Genomic DNA, 25,081 nt, shown 5'->3' on the forward strand with positions numbered 1-25,081 from the left:
GCAGTCCATGGTACTCTCAAGAGTCTCCTCCAACACCATAATTCAAAAGCATCAAGTCTTTGGCGATCAGCCTTCTTGATGGTCCAGCTCTCACTTCCATACATCACTACTGGGAAAACCATACCTTTAACTATATGGACCTTTGTTGGCAAGCTGATGTCTCTGCTTTTAAAGATGCTGTCTAGGTTTGTTATGTTAAATTGCCGTGTTGGCACTTTGCGATAAATGAGTGGGTTTTGGGTTGCAGTTTGGGCACTCTGTCTCCAAAAGGTTCGCCACCACTGTCCTATACCCTTTTAAAATGTGTGTGTGGGGGGGTTGGGGGTTATTGGGTTGTTGTTTTCATTTTCATTATTATTTATTATTCATTTATAAAACAGCAAAATATATAAAGGGAGCAAGAGAACTTAAGATTGGGAAACAGAGAAGCAAAGGAAACAAAATCTATCCCTAGTTAGGGAACATGCACAAGATAATCTTTTTGCATTTTGGGAGTGCCAGAGATATATTGCTTACTGTGGAAAACAGGACTAGAAAGGCTGATCTGACAGATACTTTCATGGTTTGTTAATATTGGGATTTAAGGACATAAGAAACAGATTGTTACTTCCAAATTCCAGTAGCCACCAATGCAGCCACATATCTCGATCTGTGTGGCTGTTAATATGCCAAAGGGTCAATACGCTTGTCTGAGCATATTCAAAAGCAATAGTAATAGCCAGGGACATAATTTGGTCTTTCAGATTTCAGCAGTGTCCTATGTGGGGCCCAAATTCAGCAACCCCCCTTCTGTTCTGTTCAATTCACCATGTCATAGTTGCGATGCCCTGTGATGCCCCAGGCTCAGTGCTCAGTGCAGCAGAACCAGTCACACTGATCTAAATCTGCCTCTGTAATACTACAATCCTATAAACATTAACCCAGAACTAAGTTTCAACGTACTCAATGGGGTTTCCACCCACAGGTATGTAAGTTTGCTACTAGTACATTAAAAAACAATAATTTGTATGCTATGTGTTTTTATTATATACTAACAAAGGACACCATTTTTTTTTAAACAAGTGCTTTTATTTTTATTTTTTAATTAACATAATAGCCCTACAAGCTTACAAAAATTCACTGCAGTTTTACACAACTAGTGTATTATTTACAGCTGCTAGGCCTCACTGAGAATTCAAAAGTCCAGAGCTGGAAATGTTTATACAAAACTCTTGGGTTATTGTCTCCTGGTGTATTTCTTTCCTTCCTATAACATTTTCCACGATGCTTTAAAGTAGAATTTATTGAAAGTGAACCAGGCCTACATCTATACTCATCGTATCAATCCTTAAATGTTACAAGTGTGTCTTCAAGGAAGTAGGCTTCCAATTTTAGGTCCATGATCCTTTGTGAGCAGCTGCATATAATCCATGGGGAAATCTATTGGTGTTTGTGAAGAAGTAGCTTGATTTGATAATATTAAAAATAAATCATCAATGAATTTTGAAGATCAGGTGCTGGTTAAAAATGTCTTCTGTATGCTTCTTCCAATTACTTTTGTTGTCGCTGTTAAATAGAAAGTAAGCAATGAAAATGTAAGGTTACATACATACATAATTATCCTTTGTGTAGATACCTACTAAAAGTATTTGATTAATTTATTATATTAGACTGGTTCCATCTGCAAGTAACACTATGTAATAATTATAAGATGGTTTCAATTTTTTTTGTCTAGAGTCACTCAACAGACACTGATAACCCCATTGCACAATCATTGCTGCCATTATTACTTTCCAAATTATCTGTGTTACAATAAAAGGTCAAACATCATTTTCCATGAGTGATGGCATTAAAAATCGCATTCCATATGTACAAAATATGCCTTGTTAGGCAAACATTTCTGATATTGATAGATAAACTTTAACACCAATTTAAAGGGTTGGACTCAACCCAAGTTAAAAAAAAAGGTAAAGGACCCCTGACAGTTAAGTCCAGTCATGGATGACTCTGGGGTTGCAGTGCTCATCTTGTTCTATAGGCCAAGGGAGCTGGCGTTTGTCTGCAGACAGTTTTTCTGGGTCATGTGGCCAGCATGACTAAGCCACTTCTGGCGAACCAGAGCAGCACATGGAAACGTCGTTTACCTTCCCGCTGGAAGCACTTTGACGTGCTTTCAAACTGCTAGATTGGCAGGAGCAGGGACCGAGCAACGGGAGCTCACCCCGTCACGGGGACTTGAAAAACCAGTCAGAAATCAGGTGCTAATACAGACTCAGTGTTGCACCGCAAAGAAGAAGAAGAAGAAGAAGAAGAAGAAGAAGAAGGGGAGGAGGAGTTGTAGTTTGGATTTGATATCTCACTTTATCACTACCTGAAGGAGTCTCAAAGCGGCTAACAATCTCTTTTTCCCTTCCTCCCCCACAACAAACACTCTGTGAGGTGATTGAGGCTGAGAGACTTCAGAGAAGTGTGACTAACCCAAGGTCACCCAGCAGCTGCAGCGGAGACGCGAACCCGGTTCACCAGATTATGAGTCTACTGCTCTTAACTACTACACCACACTGCTGCTGTATTTATGATACCAGCTGAGATTTTTTTGGGGTGTGTGTGAATTATGGAACTATCCTGTGGAATATTATGAATCCATTCATTCAGAGTGAAAGAGCAACAAGAGATGCTTACTCCACAACATGACGATTCTGATGCTTAGGAGCACTGAAGTTTAAATGGTCCTGGTGAATTTATTCTAAAGGCTGAGTAAGGAAGCGCTAACACACTTGTGGCATTTCATACCCAAAGTAGATAGTGTCATGGCTTAATTTGGGCTTTACTTGTGGCAGCAGAACTACTTTTTTCTCATTTTAATTCTGTCTATGACTTTGAGAGAGAAAGGAGAAAGCAGTGAAAGAAAGGGAAGGTGAGAGGAGAAAATAAGAGATGATGAACAACAAAGAAGAGTTACTCTGGGAGATGAGAAAAACGGGTATAGATGGGGGGGAAATCGAAAATCTGCTGTAGACCAAGAAAATTTCAAAGACATTTATTTTGTAATGCACATTGCTTTCTATAGCTTAACAAAAATCACAGCTATGTGTGTTGAATTTTCTGTTATTATGCTTTAACTGCAATGTACGTACAGGTATACATCTTGGGTAGTCCAACTTGCCCTCTCTACATTGGGCTCTGAAGGGAGGCGAGGATGGATCTTTCTGAAAGCCCCCTTTGCAGTCAAACTCTGTCACGTCTCCAGATGTGGAATAGATTTTATTAGCGTATTTCCACTTCAGCCGTATATTGTTTTGATTCATATCTTCTTCAGTTGCTGTACAAGGAGCTGTAGAAAGGCACAAATCATGTCATCTAAGAAATTAATGTGACAACGAGGAATTCACTTGACCAAAAACAAACAAACAAACAAACAAAAACTCTTTGGATTGTGTCCAAAGTTAGTCATACTCAGTCAAACCCACTGAAATAAATTGAGATTGATAATGTGGTCCCATCAGTGTGTCTCCTCTGAGGAATAATAAGTAAAGCTTGGGGCCTACTATACCTAAAAGTTCATTGACTTCTGTCAAATGAATAAATAAATAGCAATTTGAATATTTTCCCCATTAAATCCAATTGGGAGTCACAAGCTTTAGATTTTCTGAGTTGAGAATCAGCCAACATGAAGAAAGCATCAGTAGCAGTCCACATTTAATTGGGTGCTTTCTGAATTGGGGTCTAATACCAATATTATTATACATTATATAGCAGTATGTGGTTTACCAAGTTATTCAAGAAGACCTCAGCACTTTTTATTCCAACATGACCTTTTTGGTGGGATGACAGAAAGGGCACTTGGTAGTGATTTTATTGACAGTCGTTCCATTGTCCCATCATTCCATAGGGAAACTAGGGGCTTCACAGCATTGGTAGGGAAATCCCCCAGAGCAAAGGGAATCTCTCATGTTCTATAGGTTTCCATGGGCAGACCATCCCAATGATCCCCTACTCCCCCCTGCAGGGAAAACCTGCTACCACAAAGTCAACTTCACGAGGACATAATCCACCTGTGACAACCGCTCCCACCAATGGGACATTCACAATCTGCTTTACAACAAAGGTCAAATTGAAGGTATGACATAAGTTGGGCCCACATTGTACTGATAGACCCCTGCTGTTGTCATGGTAGCTATGAGGTCCTTGAGTCAGTCTACACTATGCAGCCTCAGCATGTAAATGAAGTCTCCAAGCACAAATATCACAAGGGCTGTCACATGGGAGAGGGAACAAGCTTGTTTTTTCCTGCTCTGGCTCAAACCGATGGCTTAAAGTTACAAGAAAGGAGATTCTGACTAAACACCAGAAAAAACTTTCTGACAGTAAGAGCTGTTCCACCTCCCTTGGGAGGTTGTGGACTCTGCTTCCCTGAGGTTTTTAAGCAAAGGTTGGATAGCCATCTGCCATGGATGCTGAGATTCCTGCATTGCAGGGGCTTAAACTAGATGACCCTTGGGGTCCCTTTCAACTCTATGATTCTATGAAGTGCTTGGGGATTATCCAGTACAACTCCCCAGATCATCTCCACTAGCTTAAACAGAGAGGCTGGTGAACATCAGATTGAACAGTACACCAAGAGGACCCGTGTTTTGTGTCTCTGGCCCAACAGCAGGAACAACTCAACCCTGGCTCCTAGGTGGACTGGCTTCCTGGTGAGGAAGATAGCAGGTCAGCCCCCTCATCCATGATCAAGTCATGGAGGAATGTTTTATTGTGGCCTATCAGGGCATTCAGTAACAGCAGAACAAGATGTGAGGGTTGCCAGTAAATATTAAGTAGTGGGTTGACAAAGCAGACGATACAGAGATTTCGCCAAGTGGTTCTTTATAGTAAGCTGGAACTGAACTGAACTGAAAAGCTCTGCCGGCCTGCTTTTATAGGAAGCCGGCCGTCAACATTGTAACAACAACACCCCAGGGTTTCCCGCCTAAATTAACTGACGTGGACCTGAGTGAAAACTATATACACAATACCCCTGGTGGCCAGAGTGAGCACTTAAATACATAACAGTAATGGCAGCCCAAATTTTGTCAGAAGAGGCGACAACCTTAAGATATCTCCTGTCCCTTCTCCTTATCTAGGGTAAAGAACAATATGGTATCCACAAGTGGTTATTGTTAATGTTCTTCTTAAACTATTGATTTTTGTCCAAAACATTACAGTGGTACCTTGGGTTACATACGCTTCAGGTTACAGACTCTGCTAACTCAGAAATAGTACCTCGGGTTAAGAACTTTGCTTCAGGATGAGAACAGAAATCATGCGGCGACAGCGGGAGACCCCATTAGTTAAAGTGGTACCTCAGGTTAAGAACAGTTTCAGGTTTAGAACGGACCTCCAGAATGAATTAAGTTCTTAACCTGAGGTACCACTGTACTACAGAAGTTTATAAGTACGCAGTTCCAATCACACACTCTTGCAGGAGATACTTTCCTGCAGACCACATGGGTATACAGTGGTACCTCAGGTTACAGACGCTTTAGGTTACAGACGCTTCAGGTTACAGACACCACTAACCCAGAAATAGTACCTCGGGTTAAGAACTTTGCTTCAGGATGAGAACAGAAATTGCACTGTGGCGGCGCAGCAGCAGCGGGAGACCCCATTAGCTAAAGTGGTGCTTCAGGTTAAGAACAGTTTCAGGTTAAGAACGAACCTCCGGAACGAATTAAGTACGTAACCAGAGGTACCACTGTACAACGTGAAGTTTAAAGGCTTGTTATAGATATGATTAACCTTGAGGCCCATCTAATAGTTTGTTGATGTCCTAGCTGTTTGCAGGGAGAGGCATTGAGGAGAATTTGAATTCACGGCTGCGAGGAAAGTGGAAAGTCAGTGTCTGAGAGGAAAACCTTGCAAAGGGAAAGAGCTTGTGCATTCTGGGGGACTGTTAGACCACATGGCTGCCTATTATTATTAGTAAAGGCATCCAGAGTTTGGTGGGTGGCTCAATTTGCTTCATGAGAGAACTACCTGTAGTTCGTGGGAGGAGCTGGGATGGAGGGTAACTAAAAGTGTGTAGTAAAGCAAAAACACATATAGAACAATGCCAACTGCTGGCACCACACTGGTGCCACTAGGTCACAGGTTTTTGAATTTATTGAATATCCTTCAATAGAACAGAAAAAGCAAATATTTAGAGAAATTTCCTGTACCTATGCATGTTGGTGTATCTGTCCAATGCCCACTGACACATCGTACATATTCATCTCCTTGCATATTGTGGTAAGCTTGGCACTTATACCGTACACGTGCCCCTGGCATATATTCCGAAGTTGCCAGGCCCAGAAAGTCTCCATTTTCAATAGGAGGTGGAGGACCACATTTTCCTGCAGCATCTGTGGTGATGCATTGAAACAGAAAAAGGAATCTATTACATGGCACTTACTAGGATTACACATATGGCTGCGCACACAAGCATTTCTATAATTCAGCTTCTACATCAAGAAAAAAGAAAAGTATCACGCAAAGATTTAATCCAAAAAGGAAGAAAAGTTTTAATATACATTTTATTGAGCTATGTATATCTGCTGGGTGAACTAATCAGTGAACAAATTGTCTTTCTAATGTCTCTTCAAGTATGGCTGACATTCCATCAGCACCTCCTTAGTTGGTCAAATAGACCAATCATTAAAACAACTAGAACCTATGGCGGGGGGGGGGGAGCCGGCTGTCCTCTGAATTTTGCTCAGCTCTTCACTATCAAAATTTATCATATTCTGCTGTTTTTGAAAATCTCTTTCAGTATCTTGCAAGTGTCTATTTGTAAAAATTGATTCCGCAGAAGCATAGAAGTTTATAAAATGCTGGTTCCTGAAGGTCTTGTGTTTTCATAAACACCTCTGTTAGTTTCCTCCTTTCTGCCTGCAATGTCTGGAATTCCTGCCCCAAACATGCAACTTGGGGGTAGCCAGTGTGATGCTATCTAGATGTTGCTGGACTACAACTCCAATCAGTCCCAGAATGGTGAATGGTCAGGGGAGTTACAGTCCATCAACATCTTGAAGCACTAAGTTTGTTGCAGTTGAATGGGGGTAATTCCACTGGTTCTAAAACCGCCTTTCCCATGAAGCATTTGGCTTTCTGCTTAGAAATGTCTGAAGTGGGATGGGATGAGGCAGGGTGCACCCCATCATTTTGGGCAGACATATTGAATATGACCTATTCACCTCTCTCTCTTTCTCGCCTTGTCCCCGTCCAGATTTTGTCCTCCATGTGGGTTTTCCAAAGCCATCCTGTTAGGTACTGTGCAAAGCACAGTAGATGAACCTTTAGTCTCATCCAGTATTTATGTTCCTACCTCTCCAATCTACTAAGGTTCAGTTTGTAAGCTCTTTCAGGAGCGGACCTGTTCTTATTTTTCTGCATGGTCTCCCCTCCACCCCCACTTTTATGCTTTAAAGCACCTTATGCATTGATGGTGTAAAAAACCATAATATTATTCTTACTTATGAGGTTATAAGGATTAGCCAAATGGTGGAACGAATGTCTAAATGATCCACAGCACATATAACAACACAACTCTCACCACCTCAAATGGCATACTTCAAGGTACACAGGTAGCTCCCAGTCATCTAGAGCTTGAGTAATCCAGCTGAAGAATTGACTCAACAATTTCCTAGAGAACAAGAGGGCACGTGTGTGTCTTGAGAATGCATCAAGTACTATAAATTCTACTTGAATTTATTATAGAAAGGTTGAGATACCTCAGTTCTTCTGTACTTATTACAGCTCAAGAGACACTGGCTACTAGTGCTGGAAGAGACAAAAATACTTCTAGTCTATCCTTTGCTATGGCTCACAGTCATCTGGGAGGGAGACAGGAAACAGATCGGCATAGACAGTCTAGATCAACATGTGCCACAAACAGATGATTACATTGCAAATAGCTCAAATTGATTTAAATAAGCATCGCAAGCCACCTTGTGCTGTGGAAGACCAATTTGGTCTGCATGGATTTCTTCCCAATCACAATCGTGATGATTGGTCAATGAAGGAAAACTACCACCTCCAACCACTGAGTGATCCCATGGGAATCTCCATCAGGCCCATTCTAGATGAAGCCTGTTGGTTTTCCCATAGTATACACTTCAGTCTTGACTTCCTCTGGTATATTCCTCATAGCCCAGAGATTAGTAGAAGGTAAATAATAAATGACAGTCCAAGACTATGCAAGAATCCACACAGTGCAAAATTTAACATACAACTTTATTTTTTTAAAAGGAAGAATGTTATATTCCTCTCTTTTAGACTATTTAAAAAATTGGACATCAAATACCTATGCATCTTGGTGATTCTGTCCATTCTTTGTTCACACACTTTACTGTAAAAGCTCCAAAAAGGCTGTATCCGTGGCGACAGCGATAGCGCACCTTCTCAAGAGGTAAGTACCTTTGCTTGAGATCAGTCGTAATCTGACCATTAGAAACCCGGGGTGGGGGAGGGCATGTTACATCTGAAATGATAGAGAAAGCTTCTTCAGTCCTTGAGAATGCATTCTGTTCCCACAAAACAGCACCTACCAGTTTATTCCAACATTCTGAGAGTGGACAAAAGATGTCATAAGAGAGGATACTGTCCTAACTGTGAGAATTGCTGGTCTCCAACCCCCATCGAGGGTATAGGCTCCTATCTACTCCTATCTACCATAAACACATGGACTTAGAAAAGAGCCCCGTTCGACTCAGAATAAACCTGCACTGGGGGAAGCTGAGAAAAGAGCACATGCTTGTGGGGTTGCAACCTCAAGCCACGAGCCTGCTATCTGCAACCCCAGTGCTGTCATTCTTAGCTATAAAAGTTAGAGGTCAAAAGTGTGTGCTTTCTGTTATGTATTCAGTGGTCTGTGTTTACCTGAGCTTGAGTCTGGACTAAGAATTCTGAGCCCCTATGTTCTGATTCGATACATGATATCCAATCACAGAACATTTCAGGATTTAGGCCTCTGCCATTGGCCCTTAAACTCTGAGTCATAATTCACAGCTTGGAAGTTTAGGCAGCCAATCACGTTGGGAGTGGGAGTGGCCCAGGCCTTCAGAAATGTACATAAGCAGTTTCTTTGCCCCTGTTGTCCAGTTCCGTTAGTTCAATAAAGGTTCTTGTTATCACTGTGTTTTGCCTCGTGGGAAACCACCTACACTACACTTTTGTAAATGAGTCCAGGAAGAAAAGTCCCTGAAAATGGCAGCTGTATTGGGTCATTTAAGGGTAAGTCAAGGTGCATATGGCAACCCTTCTTCCCTGCTGCCTGGAACACAAAAAGCACTGAGGTCCACCTAAATCAATTTTATCTGTGTCAGGGATCCTGTGGCCTTCCAGATGTTGTTGGACTACATCTCCCATCATCCCCAGCCAGCAAGATTGATGGTCAGAGATGATGGGAAGTGCAACAACATCTGGGGTGCCACAGGTTCCCCATTCCTGGTCCATATGGATTGGTAGAGGCTCTCCAGAAGTTCAGGCAGTGGTTTGTCCTAGCCTCCACCTGGAGATGCCAGTGATTGAACGTGGCGCATTGTGCATACAAAACCCGTCTTCGATCCCTGCTAGTACATTGCAATATTTAAATTCTCCTATACAATTCAAGTCTTCTCTGAGCCCAAAATGCACAGTCTAAGAGGCAGTTTCCATGCTCTATTGCTGCCCTTCCCCATCTGAGGCTGACTGGAAAGAGGCATGTCTTAACACTGGGATATCATTCTATCATGCAGTATTTTCCACTGCAGAGGCAAAATTGCCAGCCTTCAGAGGAGGGCACACGGAAAACAGGGACTCACACAGGGGGATAGTTCTCCTTGTTAGGACTTTAAAAATAAACTTCTTTGGCTGTAACAGTAAATCATGCCTCCAGTTTTAACTCAGAAATAAAATATCTGCCTTGGCCATCAGACATTTTGTAATATCTTCTCAGTTTCTTCCACTTCCTTTGTCACATTTATGTTTGGCACACAGAAGGAAGATCAGGAACCCAGTTTACCTGAAGGAGCATCTCCACCCCCATCGTTCTGCTCGGACACTGAGGTCCAGCTCCGAGGGCCTTGTGGCAATTCCCTCATTGCGAGATGTGAGGTTACAGGGAACCAGGCAGAAGGCCTTCTCGGTAGTGGCACCCACCCTGTGGAATGCCCTCCCATCAGATGTCAAGGAAATAAACAACTATCCAACTTTTAGAAGACATCTGAAGACAGCCCTGTTTAGGGAAGTTTTTAAGGATTGATGCTTTTATTTTGTTTTTAGATATCTTGTAAACAGCCCAGAGTAGCTGGGGAAATCCAGCCAGATAGGTGAGGTGAGGTATAAATAATAAAAAAATATCATCATCACCTGCAATGCCAGGTCTTACCTACACATGTCGGTGGTTGTGACCACTCTTTATTTTGACATGTTACATTAGGCGATCCAGAGATTTCAAAACCTTCATGGCACTGATAATGCACCTCGTGGTCAGGCAGATAGACCTCTGCTGTCCCCGCCACAATGTCAGCACTGGCAACTGCAGGGGGCTCTCCACAGGTTGCATCTAAATGGGGAGAGGAAACCAACAAATAAGCTTTTCCTCCACAAATTGTGCTTTCTGCATAATAGATACCCATCATTCTTTTTTAAAAAAGAATACCAGAACTTAATGTGAACAAACACAAAGATAAGAGTGCAAGAGCTTAATGCAAGCAAACCTTGCTTACAGACAGAGTTGCCAGCTTCTCAAAAACATTGCAGGGGCCTGATGCAATGCCCTGTTGTCACATGTGCAACATCACAGAGAGCTGAGCGGTGGAGCCAAATGAGGCTGCAGCACGACCCCAGCAGCAGGTGGACCCCGTCCTCCCCAGCTGGCTGCCATGCAAGCGAAAGAGGTAAAGGGACCCCTGACCATTAGGTCCAGTCGTGGCCGATTCTGGGGTTGCGACGCTCATCTCGCTTTACTGGCCGAGGGAACTGGCATACAGCTTCCAGGTCATGTGGCCAGCATGACTAAGCTGCTTCTTGCAAACCATATCAGAGCACAGAAATGCCATTTACCTTCCCGCCGGAGTGGTACCTATTTATCTACTTGCACTTTTTGGCGTGCTTTCGAACTGCTAGGTTGGCAGGAGCAGGGACTGAGCAACAGGAGCTCACCCCATCGCGGGGATTCGAACTGCCGACCTTCCAATCGGCAAGCCCTAGCCTCAGTGGTTTAATCCACAGTGCCACCTGCGTCCCTGTGCAAGGGAAAGAAGTCACCCCCAAATGTTTCGGCCCCTAGGAGTTGGTGCCTATGTTTACAGATCATGGTGAAGGAGGACCAAGCTTAACTGCCATCCTGCTGTCCAATGCCTAACTAAAGCCAAACATTGGTTTACTACCACACCTGCATGCAAAGACCAACAGTGAGTCCAACAGTTAAGAAGGCAGCTTCTGCAAATGCTGTGAGGGGCAGATGGGGTTCACCAACTAGGTAGCCTATCTAGGAGAAGGAAAGCTCTGATCCTGAACCTTCATTGCCTTGAGGAATATCTTTAGGAGAAGGGAAGTAAACTCTACACAAATCCAGAGCAGAGTCCCTAAAACAGTTGGATGGCACCTTGTACACCTCATTCCAACAACTGCTACAGCTCTGCTCTGCTCTGTATTGCTCTGCTTTCCTTCGGACCACATCAGTGAAGCCAAAAGGGGAGTCTTCTTGTCTGGGCAGCCCAGGAAAAATGAGAAGCTGGAAGAACTGAAATTGACAGTTCCATCCATACCTCAGACGGATAGTTATTTTAACCCAAGGCCATTTAGTTTAAGTACAGTGGTACCTCGGGTTACATATGCTTCAGGTTACAGACTCTGCTAACCCAGAAATAGTGCTTCAGGTTAAGAACTTTGCTTCAGGATAAGAACAGAAATCGGGCTCCGGCGGTGTGGCAGCAGCAGGAGGCCCCATTAGCTAAAGTGGTGCTTCAGGTTAAGAACAGTTTCAGGTTAAGAACGGACCTCCGGAACGAATTAAGTACTTAACCTGAGGTACCACTGTATCTCTAAGATACTTGATTTGTTCTGCTATAATATAGGCCAAGTTTATCTCTATGTCACATAGATTTCAGTGGGAAGAATAACTACGTTCTCAAACTCGGCTGGATGTTGCCACTGCCCTTTAATTGAATTGTATTAGGCAATATTATTTCTTCAGGGCAGAGTTTACATTTGACAAAGGGACGTCTACAATTATGACGGCAGCAGAACCTGGGATTCAGCACTAAATTCCTAAATATAACCATCAGAAAACCAATTTACATTATGTATCACTTAGCAACAGTTTACATCAGGGGTGGCGAAGTTTAAGCCTGGGGACAGAATTTAAATGCAGCCTGCCTCTGAGGCCCTACAATCTAATGGTGGGGCAAAAATGCCCCACTCCACAAAAAAGAATAAATGTTGCCCCCAATCACCCATTCCACTCATCCAAACATACCAAGTTCTAAAAAAGCATCCATTCCATTCATCCATGCATGCAATGTCATGATCCCCACTTCCCAATTCCTTCATAAAACAAATTGGAAATTACCGTATTTTTTGCTCCATAAGACTCACTTTTTCCCTCCTAAAAGTAAGGGGAAATGTGTGTGTATCTTATGGAGCGAATGCAGGCTGAGCAGCTATCCCAGAAGCCAGAACAGCAAGAGGGATTGCTGCTTTCACTGCGCAGCGATCCCTCTTGCTGTTCTGGCTTCTGAGATTCAGAATATTTTTTTTCTTGTTTTCCTCCTCCAAAAACTAGGTGTGTCCTGTCGTCTGATGCGTCTTATAGAGCGGAAAATACGCAGAACGGGGATCTACATTCCTCTCCTTAATGCTTTTGAGATTGGAGATGGGAGATGGAGGAGGAGTCAGGAGGTTGCCCTGTGGAGAATGATAGTAGGTTGAAGTAATCACTGCTGTTTGTCCTCTCTGTTTGTGAGGCATGGGAGGGAAGCAAAGAAGGAGCTGTTGCCCCCACCATCACTTGCAACAGTGTTAACACCACCAGAGAGGATTTGCCAGAATGCATCTTGGCAAGGAACTAGTGCTGGCAGTAAGAGCCTTCATCTAAAAACTTACTGTTTTCAGTTTTTTAACGTTATATAGATTTCACAGCAAGATTCCAACCCAAAAAGATGTTATGTGTGTGCTGTGGGCCCACTTCTTCCTGGGTTGATAAGGGAGGTACAGTACGATGGGACACACTGCTTGCAGGGACTGCTCAAGTGCTGATACAAATAAAAGGGTACCCCAGGGCAGCAGGAAGGCTGCACTAGAAGGACCTGTGATGTTGATCAGAAGCTCTCTTTTCTCCAAGCATAGGAGTGGCTGACCACTTCTCTGATTTGTCAGAGAACATTCTGCATCTAGTAGCATTCACATAAATCGGAAGCTGTCTTTTCCCACAAATACCCATTCGTTGCTGAATCGGAGCAAACAGCAATCCACAGAAAAGCTCTCAGATATGGAGCTTTAAAGCTTGGAGCTCTGCCTAGAAAGTGCAGGAGGAAAGGTCAGTGTGGGTGAGCCCAGATTATTGCCTGATCAATACAGTGGTACCTTGATTTAAGAACAGCTTAGTTTATGAACAAATTGGAAATGGAATGCTGCAAACCCGGAAGTAAGTGTTTTGGTTTATGAACTTTGCATTGGAAACGGAACATGTTCTGCTTCTTGTTGAGTGTGTTTCATTTGTAAATTGAGTCCCCCACTGCTAATCAGAGGCTTCCTGTTGAGTCCTGAGCACCCACACAATACAGAGGTGACATTTGGAGCTTTTGTTTTTGCTATATTTCTGCGTTTTTGTTTATGTGGCTTTTACATTTTTTTGACTGTGACTTGTTCTTCGTTTTATGGGACTGACTTGTGACTGTGGCTTGTGACTTTGTTTTTGTGACTGTGGCTGGTGCCTTCATTTTTGTGACTGTGTGGAACCCAGTACAGCTACTGGTTGATTGTGTGACTGCAGAAATGGATAAAAGCCCCCCATCCAAACAATGACTATAATCAGTGTACGTAAGGGATTTTTTTTTAAAAAAAATTATTTATCATCTACAATACTGTCTTATTTATTTTATAGTACAGTACATTGATTATTGCCTTCATTTTATGGATCAATGGTCTCGTTAGATAGTAAAATCCATGTTAAATTGCTGTTTTAGGGGTTGTTTTTCATCGTCTGGAACAGATTAATCCATTTTCCATTACATTCTATGGGAAAGCCCACCTTGGTTTAAGAACACTTTGGTTTAAGAACGGACTTCCAGAACGGATTAAGTTCGTAAACCGAAGTAGCACTGTATTGCCAATGCTGATCAGCAGAACTCTCCAAGGTATCACCAGAGTTCATTCCAAGCCTTTCTACCCCAGATCATTTTAACTGGAGAGGTAAAGGATTTAAGCAGAATCACATTTGTGAGCCTAAACATCTACAGAGATGTACTTGCTTGTTCACTATGCCCCTTGCTGTTCAAACCAGTGCTTGAATTGCTCTGTTCCCAGAAGTAAACTACCTTTAGAATTGTTACCCAGGCAAAACATGCAACATACCTTCACAGGCTGAAGCTTCCGACCATTTTCCTTTGTGGCATGTAATATTCCGTGGTCCTTCTGTAGCATAACCTGGTGCACAGCTGAAAGGTATCACGTCCCCAGGCTCATAGCGATTTTTTATTAATCCTTCATATGCAGCATCAGTGAGTCTGGGGGGCTCCCCACATGACTTTTCTGAGAAGATAATACAAATGAAAATATGATTCTCAAAAAATATCACCATTCCTGTGTCTGGATTTCCCTACTAAAATACTGAACAAAGCTGCATTTCAAAGGCTGAAGGGAGTTGTGTGTTGTTGGTTGTTTCCCCCCCAAGAGTAAGATATGAAGGCAGGCAGAAAGTGGGCAGAAGGATCAGTAATCAGAGAAGTTCACAATGGGTTAAATGTTGAAGAACATAAATATTACTGGGAAAGAAAACAGATGGTTTAGTAATTTAATATGTCTGCTATGGCCAATCCAAAGAATTTAGATACATGTTTAAGTCTGGCCAGGTCCTTGGTCTAGAGGTTTTCAAACTTTTATACCACCTTCCTAATTGCCTGCTCTCAAGTTTCAATTTGACTCCCAAAGAAATCCTAAATATTGAGGGATTCTGGAGTCACAACCTAAAGCACATTCTCAGTTTAAGCAGGACAGTGGCTATACCCAGTGCTTTTTTTCCTGGGGTACGCATACCCCTAAACATTTTGTGAATCTTTGTACTTTTGTCCATTTACTCTATTCCCCCCGATCTGAACTATAAAATGGTGATTTTCTTGAGTCAAAATGAGAGTACCCCTAAACATTTTCTTAGAAAATAAGCACTGGCTATATCTGTTGGGTTTTGCCGCTGCCCCATATAATCTTACAGTGCAGCCCATAATACACATTATGCCTTTTGCTGCTGTGCATTACAGGGGAAAACCAGTAAATGTGGATCAGGTTCTATCAATCAATTATTTTTTTTCACAGACGCTTGTCTGTTCTGACTAGGGGTGGTAAGCCAGTAAACCAGCGTCTCACTGAGAAGCCCCTGAAAAGTTTCTGAGACATTCATGTGCTGCCCCAAACCAAAAGCAAGGTCATGGTTGAAATATTAAAGCAACAAAATGTTAGACTGCAAGTTGAATTACCCTCAATTCTGTATGAGGGAGAATATTTCAAAACTCTGAATGTTTGCTGGTTGGCAGGACACTTCAAGTGAGGCAGTATCACAATTTCTATAGGTTTGTGTCAAAGATGAGTTGTGAATGCTAGCAGAGATAAAAGTCCGGGAATCCAGCCATATTTACAGAGATTTATTGGTTGCTTCAAAGTATTTAGAAGAGTTCAAAAGAACGACACCATCACAATCAGCCAGTTGCCGCGAATGGCTCTTTCCGCTCCCCCCCCCCCAGCAGATCCACCTCCTAAGCCCAGCCACCCTTCTTCCTCTGCTCTGAGAGTGGCTGGATCCTGGAAATGGCTCCCCCCTCTCAGTTTCATTGTCTCCCGACAGCCCTTTGTCTCCTTCCTCGTCCGAAGAGGAGCAACTGCTAATTAAAGGCACAGGATCTCTGTAAGTGCCCATTCTCTCCCCCTTCTCCTCCTTCTCTGCCTCCAATTCCCTGACAGTTTGGCAAAATGTCTTCCATGCATACTCTTGATGGAATAAGACTGAAGTCTCATTGAAAGCTCTTCATTGGATATATAGTTACCCTCCACTTTTGAATGGAAACTGAGGTCCAGCTCTGAGGGTCTAGGAAATAAACAACTATCTGACTTTTAGAAGACATCTGAAGGCAGCTCTGTTTAGGGAAGTTTGATGTTTTATCGTGTTTTTAATATTCCGTTGAGAGCCGCCCAGAGTGGCTGGGGAAACACAGCCAGATGTGTGGAGTGTAAATAATAAATTATTATTATATCATAAGAATATTTTCTTACCTCTGCAAGTTGGCGGTGGGGACCACTCCCTATTTTCGCATGTTGAAGTACTTGATTCCCCAAGTTCAAAACCTTCATGGCAATGATACTCCACACTTTCACCAGAAAGATACTTTCTCTGGGAACTATTATTTACCTCACCATGGGCAATTGCAGGGGGATCTTCACATCTTGTATCTGGAAAGGGAGTTATATAGCATGCGGTCTTCATGAATACAATTAAATGGCATAAAAAGATTACCAGAGTGTTTTATATGCAGAACTGCTCCCTCCTTTTTCATCTGGTAGGAAGTTTCAGAGGCAGCCAATTCAAAGTCGGTTTACAAAGTGAGGCAGGGAAGAAATAAATTTAGAGGCTCATAGTATTGCTTTGATATCTGTTATTTTATTAATATGTGCACTGCAGATGGGAGAGTGGTTAAGTACCTAGACACCCTAAGTAGGTTTACCAAGAAGTTTTTTCCACTTAAGTGAGTCAGTGGGGGTTATTCTCATAAAAATGCACTTAAGATTTCAGCTACACTTTCCGTTCCATAGTTCAGGGGTTGTCAACTTGGTCCCTACTGCCCACTAGTGGGCGTTTCAGGATTCTAGGTGGGCGGTAGGGGGTTCTACGGCACAAACTGAATCCTCCTCCCATCGAGCACTGGTAAGGGAAATTTACCATCAAGAAAGATGCATTAGCGGGCGGTAGGTATAAAAAGGTTGACTACCCCTGCCTTAGTTAATTCAAACCACAGCAACTCATAAGACTGCTTGGCTCAGTACCATGCATAGTATCTTTTTATCTTCTCCTTTTATGCCAATCATAGGTTGCCAATGAAATATGCAGGGTGCAATGCCATTGTCTTGAAAGTTGGAGAATGGAGGAGTTATTTGCAGCCAAGCGGTCTCCTTCAGGCATTCAAGTTCTGTATGCAAAATGAAGGCCTGTGTAAGGAGGAGGATGGCAACTCCCTCCTTCCTCTATGCATCTTCACAGAATGCCTGAACAGAGTTTGTCCGCCCGAAACAGCTTCAGCCCAGTATACCTGAAGGAGTGTCTCCACCCAACTGAGGTCCTCCTCCAAGGGCCTTCTGGCGGTTCCCTCACTGCGAGAAGTGAGATTACAGGGAACCAGGCAGAGGGCCTTCTCGGTAGTGGCATCCATGCTATGGAAGGCCCTCCCATCAGATGCCAAGGAAACAAACAGCTATCTGACTTTTAGAAGACATCTGAAGGCAGCCCTGTTTAGGCAAGTTTTTAATGTTTGATATTTTATCTTGTTTTTAATATTCTTTGTGAAGCACCGAGTGCTCCATGGAGCACAGTTTGGGAACCACTGATCTATTGAATAAGCATCTTTATTACCTCACAAGTGCATTACTATTTATAAAAAAAGGTAAAGGACCCCTAGATTGGTTGTGGCACTCATCTCGCTTTCAGGCCAAGGGAGCCAGTGTTTGTCCACAGACAGCTTTCTGGGTCATGTGGCCAGCATGATTATTATTATTATTTTTTTTAAAATAATTTTTATTAACTGGCCAATCACATCAAATTAAATCACATCATATAAATTCCGAATTACAAAGCCAAATTTTTGAATTTTGTTGGGGGAACCCATACTTCAAGATCCAAAGGGGAATTCAGATCATCTTCTTAGTACTGCGTTAATGTCCAAATCAGTCCCAATCAGTCCAAACAAAGTTCATAATTCTATCCAGTCTTATCTTGGTGTTGCCACATCATATCTTGTTCGTATAATTTCTCTTTTTCCTTTACGATCTCTTCTGTTAGTCTCCTTAAGCCGATAGCAAGTGTTATATTCCTATGTGGATTTCTCGTTCCTCACTAAGTCCAGATGGTTTCCATATATCTCCTTCGTAGATAACATCACTTTTTCCATCGTAAATTTTGGCATTTGTCGCTCTTAAGTCCCACCGAGGAGTTGATTCACGATATGTAAACAACTCTATCTCTCTCTTTCTCCTCCCAGACCCAAGAGCTCCCACAATGCCTCACAAAATGGCGACGGTATTTTTTTCTGAGTGCGACACTCCAAAACTCTTAACTTTCCAACTTCATCTTGAAACATTGCTTTGGATCGAAAGTTTATCTCCACACAGCCTTAAATCCACAGCTTAAGTCCTTGATTTCTGACTCATTAGGGGAGGGGGTTTCTTGTTAGATCACATAAAGAGGTAGAGGCAGGTTTCTCCCCCCCCCCCCTCAGTCATTTGTCATACCGTATCTTGGCGTTCTTCTCGTATTTTATTGTTGTCTTGTTATCAGAGATCTCTTCTGTCAGCAGTCTTTACTCCCCTTTTTCCTTGATGTATGTGCAATTAATCATGTCCAAATTGTTCCTTTTAAAGATCATTGCAACCAGCGGCGCAAATCGGGAACGGCGTCGAGGAGTGCCGAAAATCCCACAGGAGGGCTTTGTGCCTAGTGCCCCCACCCCCACAAATTCGGGGGTGGTATAGGGCACAGCAGGCAAGGGCCGTCCCCCCCACAATCCTGGGGGAGTTAGGGAGGCTAATTACCCCCATCATAGCCTCCAAATTACCTCGTGTGGGTCGGAGAGATGTTATTGTCAGCCATCTTCCGATGCGCCACCTAGTGGCCCCCCCATGTGGCCAGCATGATTAAACCACTTCTGGAACAATGGAATGCCGTGACGAAAACCAGAGCGCACGGAAACACCGTTTACCTTCCCTCCACAGCAGTACCTATTTATCTACTTACCCTGGCATGCTTTTGAACTGCTAGGTTGGCAGGAGCTGGGCAGAGCAACAGGAGCTCACCCCATTGAAGCAAGCCCAAGAGGCTCAGTGGTTTAGACCACAGCAGCACCCACATCCCTGGTTTGAATCCCCATTATTAAATAAGAACATAAGAAGAGCCTGATGGGTCAGGTCAATGGCCCTTCTAGGCCAGCGTTCTGTTCCTCAAGTGGGCAGCCAAATGTCTGTTGGAGACCTACAATCCTGATCTGAGCATAAGAGCAGTCTCCCTTCCTGTGATTTGCAGCAACTGGTATATGCAAAGCATAGGCATCAATGGCCTTCTCCATGAATTTCTCCAGTCCTCTTTTCAAGCCATCTAACTTGGTGGCTATCACTGTCTTCTGTATGAGTAGGTTCCAAAGTTTACTGTGTCCTTAGAATATTTTTTTAGGCCACATTGTCATTTATATTTTCTAGTTTCCTTTCGTTTTTTAAAAAAGTTATGCTTCTTTAGTTTATAAATCACACACCACCACCCTCAATCCTCTGACTTCTTGAAAACAAAAAAGGGAAATATGAAAGGAAGATCATACTAACCTAAGCAGCGCGGTGGGGTTTGCCACTTTCCATTGTCACATTTTATTTTTTGTGGCCCTTGAAGAAAGAAGTTCTCCTGACATCTGAAGCTTATCTCCTCACCACTCTTATAGTTTCTCGTATCAGTTATGTCAATGGCATTGGGAAGCTGAGGTGGTGGTGGACAGAATGCTTTAATAAATAAACAAAAGTCGATTAGAATTCAATGATATAAAGTTATGCAAGGAAACGATGAAAAGTGAGCATCTAGTCAAACCTCCTTATCCCTTGAATGAATTCAATGTTGCAATGTGTTAGATGCATTGGTCTTGAACCAAACAGCTGCCTGGTAAAACCTGCAAGAGAAGCAAAACTTCTCCAGTTTAATTCCAGTGAGACCCCCATGTTGCCTCATCAGGCTCTCCAAAACTCAGTGCAGGTGAGGTGTCTGCCTACAGAAGTGTGGAGAGTTGTTGCCGCTCCTGAAATTTATATTTGCATGCTACCCTTCCTCTATTGCAGTGTTTTAACCTGTGTATGGTTCAGTTCAGCTTTGCATGCTTCTTGTGGTGCATCAGACCATACCAAAAAGGTTCTTGCTGGCAACCTAAATCTGACATGTGAACTCAACCCAGATTTTACTATTATAAAACTACTGGAAGGTCACTCTTGAGAAAGTAGCAAGATATGCCACCCAATCCAGTTTTATGTGTTTCTGAATCCTGGACACCACAGTTGAGTTGACCTCCAGGTATGGTGCTCTCAGACAGGGATGCAGAAGGGAAATGCACTCTGTGCCTCTGTTTGCAAGAACCAACAGCCTGTAGTGACTGCTTTGCAAGCTGCTAATTCTGTCCTTGGGTCGATTGATTGCCTTTCCCATGTGGCAGCAATGCTTCTGCTCCTGAAGTGGATAAACTAATATCCTGATCTCACACCAGCCGAGTACATAAGGCATGCAGAATTCATGCAATCTTAAAGGAAGCTTTATGTGATCTTTCCAAAGGAGATGAGTCTAGCCTACCCAGGAAGGCACTCCTGAACAGGTCTGTCCCACTCTTGCTTCCAGTGGCCACATCTGTCACTCAAGTTGAGAAACCATGCATTTGTATATAGCATGCAAAACTGTACCTGTGCATTCTGGCTCAGGTGACCATTTTCCATTAACACATTTTGTTTTATGTTGATTGGAACCACAGATGTAGGTTACAACGTTGTTGTGCATAAACATTTTCTCCAGAGAAGCAAATGGTACAAACTCTGCATTCTGTGGACGTCTACATTTTGCTGCAACATCTAACAATTCAAATATTGTTCAAGTAAAGTTGTTTGTTAGCAAATCACAATCAAATGGAATTAATCAACTAGAAAATCTCACTGGTATTTTTCATGCACATCTATTTTCCAATACGCCTTTCAGTCTTTATTGCAGTCAATCCTTGCAGCAGTTTTGGAGGAGAAACCATAATTATTGCCATTTTTTATAGGGCAGCAGAGGTGAAGAAGTAGTAACAGACTTGATTAAGACCACAAAGTATGTCTGTGGCAGAAGTATCCTGGCAGTAGGTCTAATTTCCCGTCCAATGGATCACAAGCATATAATTGCTTATGTTAATAAATGGTAATTAAATATGAAAAGTGTCTATATAAATATGAGTTGCATTTATTTGTAATGGTATAGCTTGACACTCAGCTCTATGTCTCCTTTACATCTCCAGGTGAGGCAGTGGAAGTGTTGGACCAGTGTCTTGCCTTGGTAATGGACTGGATGAGAACCAACAAACTGAAGCTCAATCCAGATAAGACTGAGCTACTGTTAGTGGGTGGTTTCCTAGACCAGATAGGTGGGAGGTCACCTGCTCTTGACGGGGTTACACTTCCTCTGAAGGAGCAGGGTCGTAGCTTGGGGATACTCCTGGATCCTTTGCTGTCGCTCAAGGCTCAGGTAGCCCAGAGTGCCTTCCATCAGCTTCGGCTGGTGGCCCAGCTACTCCCCTATCTGGACAGGGATAGCCTAACTACTCTTGTTTATGCTCTGGTAACCTCAAGGTTAGATTACGGCAATGCATTATATGTAGGGCTGCCTCTGAAGAGGGTTTGGAAACATCAGCTGGTGCAGAATTCAGTGGCCAGGCTGCTCACTGGAGCAAGGCTGTTTGAGCATATTACACCGATCCTGGTCTGACTGCACTTAGCTACTGGGCTTGATTCAAAGTGCTGGTTTTGACCTATAAAGCCTTAAACGGCTCAGGACCACAACACCTCAAGGACCGCCTCTTTCCCTATGAACCTACCTAAGATCATCTTCTGAGGCCCTCCTTCATGTGCCTCCTCCTCGAGAGGTCCACAGAGTGACAACATGACAATGGGCCTTCTCTGCAGTGGCTCCCTGTCTGTGGAATGCTCTCCCCAGGGAAGTTTGCCTGGCGCTTTAATTATACACTGTTAAGGCACCAGGCAAAAACGTTCCTTTTTAACCAGGCCTTTGGTTGATTTGATTTACCCTTTTAAAATGGTTTTTTTTGGGGGGGGGGCTATTGGCTTGTTGATTCTGTTTTTATTATGTACCGTATTTTTCACCCTATAGGACGCACCGTCTCATAAAGCGCACCTAGTTTTTTGGGGGGGAAATAAAGGGGGGGAATTATTTCCCCCCCCAGGCGCGGGACTGGGGCAGGGGAAGCCCGAGCTTCCCCCGACCCCAGCCCCCAGAATAGGCAACTCTCCACAAGCCGTGGGAGCCCAGCGCCCGGCTCCCGCGCCTTGCGGAGAGCTCCGCGAAGCCTGGAGAGCGAGAGGGATCGGTGCGCACCGACCCCTCTCGCTCTCCAGGCTTCAGCGAAAGCCTGCATTCGCCCCATAGGACACACAAACATTTTCCCTTCATTTTTGGAGGGGAAAAAGTGCGTCTATAGGGCGAAAAATATGGTATTTTTTGGTTTTATATCAATTTTATTCTGCGAACCACCCTGAGACCCCTGGGTGTAGGGCGATATATACGGTAAATTCAATAAACAATAATAATAGCTTACCAACACATAATGGTAACTCCCACTGCCCATGCAGACACACAGCTTCTTTAGTTCCAACAATGAAAAATCCTCCAGTACATTCATATGCCACAGTTTCACCATGCAGATATCTATCTGAGTCAACACTGACAGGGCGTCCATTTCTAATATTCGGAGGTACTTCACAAGCTCTGGGTTCCTCTGTTGAAAACAGAAGGAAATGATGTGAAACAAAATATGAGTTCTTAATTTTCTTAAAACTATAATCTCAGTCCCCAGTTGTTTTGGCTGCTCATTCTCTTCAGCCTCTCCTACACGCCAGATAAAAAATGCCAAGGGCAGCTCTTCATTTTTCAGCTCATCAGGATATATTGCAGAAGTAGAATGAAGAGGCAGACTTTGATATTATTATGGCTGGTATGATTTTAACTTCATTCTTAATAACTGAGCATTGATTTGTTGTTATTTTTCTCTGTTCAGTTTTGATCTTATTTCCAGTTCCAAGCATTGGAAACTTAAGGCTGGAATTTAGAAATGGCTTCTTTTATACCACATTTGGGAGCTTTAGTTTAAACATAGCATTTCAATGATAAAGCAAAGCATGAAGACACTTAAGATGGTCTGATTCTGCTTCATATGGAGACATCAAATGTTACGCTCCACTTTCCCTTCGGCAGACCTTTTTCTTCTACAGCTACTTGGGAAACTTCTGGGACAGAATTCCCAGCATGTAAATAGAAAAGAAATCCTAGTGGAATATATGCACATGGTGGAGTTTGCTGGGTTAACAAAAACAGTTTTATCTGCACATGGCATTTGCCCTGTGAGCATGCCTTAGTTGCACCTGTAATTTACCTTTGCAGAGTGGTAAAGATGCCCACTGTCCATCCAAACACTCAGTCAACTTTGATCCAGTCATTGCAAATCCGAAATTACACTTGTATTCCACCTTTTCTCCATGTTTATATTGTTCCTGAAGGTCACCGCTAATACTGCCATCCGAAATGCTAGGGGGTGGCTGACAAGGATTGACTTTTGCTGGAAGTAAGAGAGCATCACTTCAGTCTTGTATCTGTTAACTCAAAATAAGTCTAGACAGCACACCCATCCACATAGAATTTTCATAATTATGAAATGATGTTGGATGCGCTGAGTTCCAGCCAGTTGTGTGGAATGGATAGTGTCATTTATGTGGGAAAGACTCAAATGATCAACACTACTCATGTAGCTCCTAGTTTCACCCATTACCAATAACTGCGTAGAGAAAGCCAGGGGGAAATGGTTGTCATGTTGCTGAATGAACCCCCCCCCCCCATCTACAGATAGGTAGGGATGCTCATACAGGGCCATTCTGGGGTTACTCCTGCTTTACATAATTTTGCTTATACACATGGTAGCAAGGAATGTAACCCCTGCATATGATAAATTTACCTGTATCAAATGGAACTATATAACGGAGTATATTGCATGTATAACATACCATATTTTCCCATATAATTTTGTGTTTCATTTCATTTCAGGCATTTTCTTTCTCTTTCAGAACTCAGCAATGCAGAGACAGCTTGGACATAACTGGCTGATTGATGCAATAGGCAGTGCAATGTGAGCAAATCTCAATCAGGTTGGAACCAGCAAATTCCCTACATAAATCTGTTTAAAACAGATTCTTCCTCCATTGCTATACATGGAGCTGCCTTTATTTATATGTAATCCAAACTCCAGCAGCTAATTTGCTCACCCCATTGCGCGGATTCGAACCCCCGACCTTCCAATTGGCAAGCCCAAGAGGCTTAGTGGTTGAGACCACAGTGCCATCGGCATCACCTCCTTCCCATACTCCATTGACCACACAACACTAAACAAAATATATATATCTGTGCACTAGCCAGTGAAATCTTCCCCAGTAAGACTTGGGAGAAACATTATTAAAAAAAAAAGCTGCCAGGAAATTTTAAAGAATAACAAGTGCACCGATATTTACTTTTTGTATAAGCTATGAAAAAAAATGCATACCTTTACACGTTGGGGGCTGTGGAGACCATCCAAAATGATAACACTGGGCAGAGTCAGGCCCAACTCTTTTGGAGGTTCCGTGGCAAGAAAATTTCACCACATCTCCGTGCTGATATTGGTTCTTTCTAGGGTCAAGTAGCCCATTCACCAGAAGGAAACCATCACAATGTATTGCTAAAGGAAATGTTGAGCAAAGCAGATTGCATTTCAAAACAAACATGCCTGAAATTAAACTGCTGAGCAAAATGTTAGCAAATGTTCATCAAACTTATTGCAGGCTTGCATAACCTCTGACCCCCTGGGAGTGG

At 42.9% G+C, this 25,081-nt stretch overlaps 1 protein-coding gene across 4 annotated transcripts in view; it reads right to left on the bottom strand.

Annotated features, from left to right (window-relative positions):
• Positions 1-1,046: 1,046 nt before the first annotated feature.
• CFH (complement factor H) overlaps positions 1,047-25,081 on the bottom strand; it is a 49,993-nt gene continuing 25,958 nt past the window's right edge. For 2 of the 4 annotated variants that reach the window (XM_081865756.1, XM_081865754.1), the window contains 12 exons: positions 24,774-24,947; positions 23,616-23,798; positions 22,782-22,961; positions 20,881-21,045; positions 19,771-19,941; positions 16,465-16,641; positions 14,557-14,733; positions 10,367-10,543; positions 8,303-8,479; positions 6,180-6,362; positions 3,117-3,313; positions 1,047-1,545 (listed from right to left, as the gene is read on the bottom strand). In XM_081865756.1, the coding sequence (XP_081721882.1) occupies positions 1,531-1,545; positions 3,117-3,313; positions 6,180-6,362; positions 8,303-8,479; positions 10,367-10,543; positions 14,557-14,733; positions 16,465-16,641; positions 19,771-19,941; positions 20,881-21,045; positions 22,782-22,961; positions 23,616-23,798; positions 24,774-24,947 (1,976 nt within the window). In that variant the 3' untranslated portion in view covers positions 1,047-1,530. The remainder of the gene's footprint in view (positions 1,546-3,116; positions 3,314-6,179; positions 6,363-8,302; positions 8,480-10,366; positions 10,544-14,556; positions 14,734-16,464; positions 16,642-19,770; positions 19,942-20,880; positions 21,046-22,781; positions 22,962-23,615; positions 23,799-24,773; positions 24,948-25,081) is intronic. The other 2 variants (XM_081865757.1, XM_081865755.1) reach the window with 2 other exon arrangements.

This window comes from Podarcis erhardii (assembly GCF_964252035.2).
Source record: "Podarcis erhardii genome assembly, chromosome: 6".
Classification (NCBI taxonomy): domain Eukaryota; kingdom Metazoa; phylum Chordata; class Lepidosauria; order Squamata; family Lacertidae; genus Podarcis; species Podarcis erhardii.